Below are 10,038 nucleotides of genomic sequence, written 5' to 3' on the forward strand. Positions count from 1 at the left end.
CTTTACCGTAGACATCTCACAACATTTTGACTCCACTCGTATCATCACATTAGACCTATTAAACATGACGGTAACATTTTCCTTCAGTACTACAGGAGGTCTGTTTGAAAGCTGATGGAATAAAACGGTTTTCCTTCTGCACTGTGGGTTCACATTCACACTCAGACTGACAGATCGATCTGTCAGAGAAACCTCACATTTCCACAGCGCTGTTTATTAACGCTAATATTATAAATGTTGTTTACACTTCTGATGGATGGTTTTATGAGCACTCCACAATGCAGCGGTGAGTATGATGCTCGGTGGATCACTACTAGCTACTGTTCATTTTCCCCCCAAAAAACTCCAGATAAACTCACACAGACTCCTGGCTGGCTCACCATGTGGAAGTATAATGCTAGTTAAATGCTGCTGGTGTTTTAGGTGTAAATGTTTAGTGAATTTTAATAATTGATTTATATTGAATCATTAAGGCATAATTTACATAACATTTTATAATTTTGTATTCAAGTGTCAAATACAAGCGTGAATAATTTAATACCTGCATTTTGCTTGTACTAATTTGCCCAACCAGTCAACATCAAAGTGACATCACAGGTAATTGTTCTGCCCAGTATTTCAGCATCAACACCCCACATTGGATAATAATGCATGTATAATGAACAGTGTATGATGTTCGATCCACTTCCATTTTACTCACACTGATGACTTTAACCTCGATATTCTGTTCTGTTCTTTATGACCAAATTCAACATGGATGGAAACACACATTTTTGCATGTCCTCCTATATTCCCATCCTGATCCTGTCCTTAGCTCTGTCCTGTCCTCCTTCCCTATACACTTTAGTTGTAGATTTCCTCTTCCTCTCCACAGCTCCATCTGTGAGTTAATCACCAAGACGTTGTTTTTATTTCATCAGTAAACATAATTGTTGGATTTTAATCTACAATAAAATAGCTTCATCCCTTTTGTGTTTATTGTAACAGGACTTTTCTGTAATAGTTCTATAATTAAACTCCAGCGCCCTCTGTTGTTGATCTTAAGTTTAGCATTTGTCCTGTTAATCCTTAAGCCCTAGATTTTTCAGAACATAAAGACATAATTGTGTTTCTGTTTGGTATAAGAACGGATTTGTCTTTGTTTTAAACAACTGATGAATGTTTGATTGCTGATGAAATATATACAGTTCTTGGTAGTTTTGCATCTTTGGAAAAAACATGTGAGTGAAAGTGTGTGTGTGTGTGTGTGTGTGTGTGTGTGTGTGTGTGTGTGTGTGTGTGTGTGTGTCAGGAACATGGAATGGAAACACCAAGGTAGCAGTAAAGACACTGAAGTCAGGTACCATGTCCCCCGAATCATTTCTGGAAGAAGCTCGGATCATGAAGAATCTGCGTCATGATAAACTGGTGCAGCTCTACGCCGTGGTTTCTGACGAGCCCATTTACATCGTCACCGAGTACATGAGCAAAGGTCAGGGGTCGTATCCACAGTGATCGTACAGTCCGGTATAAGCAGGTTTTAGTTTGGTGAAACTCAGATCTGTTGATTGTTTGTGTGTAAAATGATTAAAGGAAGTCTGCTGGAGTTCCTGAAGGGTGGAGAAGGTCCAACTCTAAAGTTACCCAATCTTGTGGATATGGCTGCCCAGGTATCCCAGCATGCACTGCTCCTGAGATCGTCTGAGTGATTTAGAAACTCAGAAATTATTTCATTATTTAAGTATTACTATTTAATAATTAATATTTATATTGTATAAAAGGTGACAAAACTGTTTCTGTATCATTATTTATATTTTATTACTATTTTCTAAGCTTTTTAGTTACTGATGATAATGTAGCATGTGTGTGTGTGTGTGTGTGTGTGTGTGTGTGTGTGTGTGTGTGTGTGTGTGTGTGTGTGTAGGTAGCTGCAGGAATGGCCTACATTGAGAGAATGAACTACATCCACAGAGACCTGCGAGCTGCCAACATCCTGGTGGGAGAAAATCTGGTGTGTAAAATAGCAGACTTCGGTCTCGCCAGACTCATCGAGGACAATGAGTACACCGCTCGCCAAGGTGAGACACACTGAGAGAGAGGACAGACCGACAGACAGACCGACAGGCCGACAGACAGACAGACAGACAGACAGACCGACAGACAGACAGACAGACAGACAGACAGACCGACAGACAGACAGACAGACAGACAGACAGACAGACCGACAGACAGACAGACAGACAGACAGACAGACAGACAGACAGACAGATCGACAGACAGACAGACAGACAGACAGACAGACCGACAGACAGACAGACAGACAGACAGACAGACAGACCGACAGACCGACAGACAGACAGAGACATTCTCTGTATTGGTGATAAAGAAGGAGGAGTTATAATTTGTGTACTAACAATACACACTAACACTACTCACTCTCTACACCCCTCACCCCACACCCCACCCCTCACCCTGCCCTTTGCTCCACATCTCTTTCAGGTGCCAAGTTCCCCATTAAGTGGACGGCTCCTGAGGCGGCCCTTTACGGAAAGTTCACCATTAAATCTGACGTGTGGTCCTTCGGCATCCTGCTCACAGAACTGGTAACGAAGGGACGAGTTCCATATCCAGGTAACACACATAGAACCAAAAGAACCTCACCGAGAACCAGTCACGAAACGTTAAACACCTGTCAGGTTGAGGACATTGAGTTTTACACACAGTTACTACACACAAGGGTTCTGGTCATCGTAAACAGTTTAAACATCGCACTAGTAACCATGAAAGGTTGTGGTTGTAGGTATGGGGGAAGTCGTGGCCTGATGGTTAGAGAGTTTGACTCCTAACCATAAGGTTGCGGGTTTGAGTCTCGGGCCTGCAATACCACGACTGAGGTGCCCTTGAGCAAGGCACCGAACCCCCCCAACTGCTCCCCGGGCGCCACCATAAATGTCTGCCCACTGCTCCGGGTGTGTGTGTGTGTTCGAATTCTGAGTATGGGTCACTGTACTGAGCTGTATGTCATGTCACTTTGTCACTTTGTCCATCAAGTAAATAATGAGCTCACAGTAAGAGGAAGCTCAATTGTTCTTTAAGGGCATGTCGCTTCTTAAAAATGTTTCTGAAAAACTGTGGCAGGGTTCCATCCATTAATGGTGTGTGTGTGTGTGTGTGTGTGTGTGTGTGTGTGTGTGTGTGTGTGTGTGTGTGTGTGTGTGTGTGTGTGTAGGGATGAACAACAGGGAGGTGTTGGAGCAGGTGGATCGCGGTTACCGTATGCAGAGTCCTATGGACTGTCCTGCATCTCTGTACGAGCTCATGCTGCAGTGCTGGAAGCAGAACGCAGAAGAACGTCACACCTTTGAGTACCTGCAGGCTTTCCTCGAGGATTACTTCACGGCCACCGAGCCGCAATACCAACCTGGGGACAACTTATGATCCTGATCCAGTGCCCCTGGCAGTCTGTGGGCAGAGTCACTACTTTCTTTATACCTGCGTTTATCTCCAGCACAGAAGAAGCTCCACACTGAAGGTTTTGGCCTAGACGCAGATCTGAAGGAGGAGGGCAGGGGGGCGGGGGCGGGTGGGGGAGTGAGTGAAGGGAATTGGGGGTAATTTTAGAATTTTTGTCTCTTAAACCGGATGGAAGGATTTTTTAACCATGTTGTTATTAGTGAACAGAATTGTGGGTAATAATGTGATTAAGGTGGTTTCTGAGCACACACTCTATCACCTGCTTTGTGAGAGGAATTATGGGAAATGTGTGCTCAAGTAGATAGGGAGAAGAAAGGGGATTGTGGGTAACTGAGGGGATTATTTATAGAAAGATAAAATGCACAATAAGAACAATACCTAAAACTTCGGCTTTTCTGCAGTCGCTGCTGGCGGCTTTATTTCTTCTATTTTTAAAGGTGGGGTCTCCAAAAGCCAATGTCGTCATATAAAATCACCAAAACAAACACGCCCCTAACCCAAACGGGTCCCACCCCTGTATCGATAGCTCCGCCCACACATACATACGTAACCCAGGCGACTAACAGAAAGAAACGTGTCTTTATCATAGCTGAAGGGAAGAACAATACGATTGTAGATAAACAAACAAGCAAAAATGCCACACAAGCATAATGATGTAAAGGACAAAGGCATATATTAGTTCTGTGTAACAAAGCAAAACCAACGTTACTCACCTATCGAGAAGGAAAAAAGCGCCTCGGCGTCTTAAGTAAAGTCGGCCACATATTCACAGGTCGGAGTTTCCCGAGTCGATAACTCCTGAGCTAAACGCTGTTACTACACAAAACGCGGTTGTAGCTGCCTCTCTACATTACTACGATAGAAAAGAGGTGTTATTTGTGTAGTAACAGCGTTTAGCTCAGGAGTTATTGACTCGGGAAACTCCAACCTGTGAATATGTGGCCAACTTCCTGCTCCTTCAGTTCTCTCCAGCGCTGGAAAGCTGATCCTATATTAACACGTCCTACTTCTTGTCCTTATCGTAAGTCTTTCTTCTCTTTCTTTCTTTGTTTTTATCCTCCATGTCGATGTTAAAACCGCTTTCTGCTAACGTCACACACGCACACTGAACACTCTCTCCGCCCATATCGACAAGCCCCGCCCCTTTCCGCTCATTGGCTACACGTTTGTTTTGTTTTTGTTTATTATTCGGCCCGACTCAGTTTTCTGAAGCATTTCTCAAAAATCGGAGACCCTGCCTTATGCAATGACGCCTTTGTTGTTTTTGCTTTCCTTTTTTGTTCATGTACTGAATCATACATTAATGCTAACAACAAACATAAGTTAAAATAATCCATATTGTATTTTTATCCAAATATATGAGAGTACTTTAGATTTTATACAGACAAAACCACTGTTTTTAATATTTAGAGTTCTTTTACGTTTTCCACTCAGGTGTTAATGATCATGTGACCGTGATGAGTATCACGACCTCATCCTTAAGTGTTGAGGATCACGACCTCATCCCTAAGTGTTGAGTATCACGACCTCATCCCTAAGTGTTGAGGATCACAACCTCATCCCTAAGTGTTGAGGATCACGACCTCATCCTTAAGTGTTGAGGATCACAACCTCATCCCTAAGTGTTGAGGATCACAACCTCATCCCTAAGTGTTGAGTATCACGACCTCATCCCTAAGTGTTGAGTATCACGACCTCATCCCTAAGTGTTGAGGATCACGACCTCATCACCAAGTCTGACATCTTCATTCCTCACTTTCCTCTTTGTGGTTTTAATGTTTGTAATTTCACTTGGAACAGATTTTTTGAACTCGGACCGAACAATCAGATGACAAACAGCTGAACAGACCACTGCTATGCATTCTGGGTAATTGTCTGGGTAATTAGACGGCCAAAGGTACTTGATTAAGGTGAAAAAAGGAATATTAAACGTGGGCCTCATTTTAATATGATGTGTTTTTATATCACACTTTCTTGCATGTTTTTTAGATAAATTTGCAAATATTAAATAAAAGATATTTTACACTCTTTTACAACTGTGTGTGTATTACACTAATTCACACTTTTTGTTCACTTGCTGATGATCATTCATTCATTCACTCATTCATCTTCTACCGCTTATCCGAACTTCTCGGGTCACCCCTGTGCCTATCTCAGGCGTCATCGGGCATCGAGGCAGGATACACCCTGGACGGAGTGCCAACCCATCACAGGGCACACACACACACACACACACACACACACACACACACTACGGACAATTTTCCAGAGATGCCAATCAACCTACCATGCATGTCTTTGGACCGGGGGAGGAAACCGGAGTACCCGGAGGAAACCCCCGAGGCACGGGGAGAACATGCAAACTCCACACACACAAGGCGGAGGTGGGAATCGAACCCCGACCCTGGAGGTGTGAGGAGAACATGATAACCACCGTGCCCCCCCTTGCTGATGATTAATGATATTTAATTAATAAAAGAATCGATTCTTTACGTCGACTCTTGGAACCTGAGAGCTGACACATACAGGAGTCGTGTACTGTACAATGGTTCTATTTTAAAATACAAATAAATATATATTTTTAACGATGTACTGAGATTTTGTAGCATTGTGCTTTAGTGATAATGAGACTACAATGAAGTGAAAACAATATCATTCTTTAGCAATGTTTATATCACTTTGTGCTGTCTGGAGGAACCTGTACACTAATCACACGTGCTAATGTTCAGTAAGAACGAAACAATGGGACAAAACATTCACAGGAGTTAGAGAAGGAGTCGGTAAACTGTGAATGAATCAGTAAATGAATCAGTAAATGAATCAGTAAATGAATCAGTAAATGAATCAGTAAATGAATCAGTAAATGAATCAGTAAAAGAATCAGTAAAAGAATTGGAATAATTCAGTGAATGAATCTTTTAGCTGTATAAAGACAAACGAGTCTAAAAGATGTTGATCGTTTTTTATTCATGTGTAGCAACGAGACTAATGGAGCTGTTATTAGCAGCATGTTGGCTAATAGCCAGTGTTATAGCATGGTGCAGTGTGTAGTGTGTAGTGTGTGTGTGTGTGTGTGTGTGTGTGTGTGTGTGTGTGTGTGTGTGTGTGTGTTGTTTACGGCACACAGCGAGCAAATCGATAGTCAATACAAATGTTTCCACAAATCAATAACCAGCACCATTTCCTGTCTCTCCTGCTAATGTACTGCATGTGTGTGTGCTGTGTATCAGCCCATCTGCTCTGTGTGTGTGTGTGTGTGTGTATGTGTGTGTGTGTGTGTGTGTGTGTGTGTGTGTGTGTGTGTGTGTGTGTGTGTGTGTGTGTGTGTGTGTGTGTGTGTGTGTGTGTGTGAGACAGAGAGAGAGCTCAGGTGAGTCCATCTACACTGTCTCACAGGTGCGTCTGTCGCAGTGAGTACACACACCTTTCATTTTATATAAAATTCACCTGTGTGTGTGTGTGTGTGTGTGTGTGTGTGTGTGTGTGTGTGTGTGTGTGTGTGTGTGTGTGTGTGTGTGTGAGAATATGCCACGTCTTTAATCCTATTTTACTATTATTAAAATGAGGATGTATGTTGAATTGTAGGAAATTAGAGAAAATAAACTGTTTTCTAAAACATTTTAAACAATAAAATAATAAAAGGAATAAAATTATTTAAAACGTTTTTCATGATAGCACTGAGGTATAGGCAAAATTAATGAATTATAGTATGTGTGTGTGTGTGTGTGTGTGTGTGTGTGTGTGTGTGTGTGTGTGTGTGTGTGTGTGTGTGTGTGTGTGTGTGTGAAACCTGATGTTTCCTTTGATTTGTTTCTTTGTTATTAAAATATTCATATATTTATATTCAGTTATTTTACCATTGTACATTGAGGTGAAGCAATAAAATGTGTGTGTGTGTGTGTGTGTGTGTGTGTGTGTGTGTGTGTGTGTGTGTGTGTGTGTGTGTGTGTGTGTGTACTGTATGTGTGTGTGTGTGTGTGATGACTTTATTATAGTGCTGTATGATGGATGGAGCGAGTGTTTTCATCACCGTTCAGAAGGTGTACTACCCGCTGCTGTGCATTCTGGGTATTCCAGGTGTGTGAGTGATCTTACTATATATATGTATATTATTTTGGAACCACACACACACACACACACACACACACACACACACACACACACACACACACACACACACACACACTTCAGTGAGAAAATAGTTCCTTGAGGCAGGTTACAAGAACCGGAGTGTGAGTCCTGTGAGATCTCGTTATTAAATGTGGTTGTAGAATGTTTGTGAGCAGATTTTAGTTTAGTGAACCTAGGACAGATGTGAGGGACAGACATGAGGGACAGCCGTGAGGGACAGCCGTGAGGGACAGCCGTGAGGGACAGACATGAGGGACAGCCGTGAGGGACAGCCGTGAGGGACAGACATGAGGGACAGACATGGGAGTGTGTGTCTCAGTCCGAGTCCTTCATCGTCTGTGTGGTTATTCTTTTTTCACGTTTAATCGTTTTTTCAAATTGTTCTTTGTTCCTTACAGCCAACCTCTTCACCTTATACATGCTATGCTGGCGTGTGTGTGGCATGTCAGACTCGGCACGTGTGTACCTAAGCTTCCTGGCGGTGGCGGACACGTGCTACCTGCTGTGGGTGACGCTGCTGGACCTGAGCCTGGTGTTCCTGCAGCCGCAGCCGTTTTGGCACGCTCACCCGTGGTGCGGTGTCCTCAACTTCCTGCAGTTCGGCATGTTCTACGCCTCGGCCTGGCTCGTCGTGGCCTTCACCATCGAGCGCTACCTGGTGTTCAGAGTGATGGTGATCCGACAGCGCCACCTGCAGGTCAGACACGCCATCCTCACTTGCACCGCCATCATCCTGCTCTCACATCTGGCCTCCATCCCTCTCAGCTGGATCAACACTGTGGTGCAGGTGCAGTTTCTTTTTATTTACCCCACATATGTTTACACTGTAAACATTATACAAACTTTATTTACAGTTAAATTACATTTTGTTTTCACTTTATTTATTAAATATATTTACATTTTAATAAAACTGTTTTGAACATATAAATAAAGTTTTACAGATTATAATTATGTGTGTAATGTTCTCTGTGTTCCAGGTGAATCTGACCCGGAATGGACAGATGGTTACAGTTCCACGTTGTCTTTACCGAGACGCCTTATACTCCACGGTGGTTGTCTGGGTGACGTCCTTCCTGTCCAGCGGAGTTCCCATCGTCCTCGTCATCATCTTTAACTCTCTCATCGCGTACCATCTGCTCGGCTCCGGTCGTCTCTTCACTAAAGAGGAGCGCCAGACGATCCGGGCTTCTCGGACCCGAGGCTCCGCCCGCAGGACGCTGCTGCTGCTCGGGATCGTCTCGGTTGCGTTTGTGGTGCTCAGTTTGCCGCGTTTCATCACCTACTGCATCCTGCGCACTAAACACAACCACAGACACTACAACCGAGATGACTACACTATCACCATCAATGTCATGGGCGATGTGGCCAACATGCTGCACAACCTCAACTCTGGCACCAACTTCCTCCTGTACTGTGTGGTGAGCCGCAGGTTCCGGCACGAGATCGGCAACACGTTTCGGGGCCGAGTCCGAGCCCGAGAATTCGGTTCCTTATTCACACAAACAACCATGAAGATCTTCTCTGTGGCTGAACGTAGAGAAGCATCAGTCCAAGACCCCGTTTCCATCGTCCTAACCAAACTGAGACACTTGGAGGTTCCGGCAGTTCAGAACAGCAGGAACTCGGATGGTTCCAACGCCTTCTGGACCCTGAGACACTTCTGAAGATGGGTGTGAATTTATACACCAAACTAAAACAACTCGGAACAAACATCTTTCTCCTGAAACTGTTCAATAAAACAAACCAAAAATCAAGAGAACAGAAATGGTTTATTTCTTCACTTTGTTCAGTTAAGGAAAACCTTCCCATGTGATGAGCTCCGATTTAAACTCACACTCATCTGTAATTGTAGCATCATTAGCTTTAAACATAATCTTTTGTAAGATAATAGTTTAAAATATTGTTTATTCTTTTACATTATAAACTTTTTTGTTTGGTACATTTTAGTGCTGCACGATTAATCATATCGCACTCGCAATCGCGATATCAAGCCTGTGCGATTATACGACACAAAATGCTGCGATTTTATAAAATAAATAATAAATAAATGCATGTGTGGACATGACAACCCATTCTCTCTGAAAGCTGTTTGCCTATTACATACACTACACCGCTATCTGCTAATAAATATAAGAGTTTCAGTTTAGACAGTGACACGTGTGACACGTGTGACACGTGTGGTGCGTTTGGTCATGTGACTTTTTCCGGTGTGCAGCACGGAACGGGTGAAGATGGATGCCGAGCAGACGGACACTGAACTGGTGAACAGAAAAAATGCTACCTGTTATATGTAGGGGAGACCGGGTGTGGTTGTAACACTTTTTTCTTCAGCACCTAAAACTACCTTTTTTTTTAGGCTACACGTCTGAAACTTTTAGGTAAACTACCCACATTTGTCTACTACAAATAGCAACAATTTAAATTTATTCGACTATGTCACAGACCTTGTGAGAT

The 10,038-nt window shown here is 43.1% G+C and overlaps 2 protein-coding genes across 5 annotated transcripts in view; both read left to right on the forward strand.

Annotated features, from left to right (window-relative positions):
• fynb (FYN proto-oncogene, Src family tyrosine kinase b) overlaps positions 1-3,940 on the forward strand; it is a 17,880-nt gene extending 13,940 nt beyond the window's left edge. For all 4 annotated transcript variants that reach the window (XM_047818934.1, XM_047818936.1, XM_047818937.1 and 1 more), the window contains 5 exons: positions 1,292-1,471; positions 1,573-1,649; positions 1,904-2,057; positions 2,479-2,610; positions 3,209-3,940. In XM_047818934.1, coding sequence (XP_047674890.1) covers positions 1,292-1,471; positions 1,573-1,649; positions 1,904-2,057; positions 2,479-2,610; positions 3,209-3,417 — 752 coding nt within the window. In that variant the 3' untranslated portion in view covers positions 3,418-3,940. The remainder of the gene's footprint in view (positions 1-1,291; positions 1,472-1,572; positions 1,650-1,903; positions 2,058-2,478; positions 2,611-3,208) is intronic.
• A 3,447-nt stretch (positions 3,941-7,387) lies between these two features.
• Positions 7,388-9,577, forward strand: LOC113661167 (probable G-protein coupled receptor 139). The gene is made up of 3 exons (XM_027175157.2): positions 7,388-7,530; positions 7,983-8,371; positions 8,562-9,577. Exons 1-3 carry the CDS (start codon positions 7,455-7,457, stop codon positions 9,246-9,248), a joined length of 1,152 nt encoding a protein of 383 aa, XP_027030958.2. The 5' UTR covers positions 7,388-7,454; the 3' UTR covers positions 9,249-9,577.
• The last annotated feature ends 461 nt before the right edge of the window (positions 9,578-10,038 follow it).

The sequence above is a fragment of the Tachysurus fulvidraco genome, chromosome 9, assembly GCF_022655615.1.
Source record: "Tachysurus fulvidraco isolate hzauxx_2018 chromosome 9, HZAU_PFXX_2.0, whole genome shotgun sequence".
NCBI lineage: Eukaryota > Metazoa > Chordata > Actinopteri > Siluriformes > Bagridae > Tachysurus > Tachysurus fulvidraco.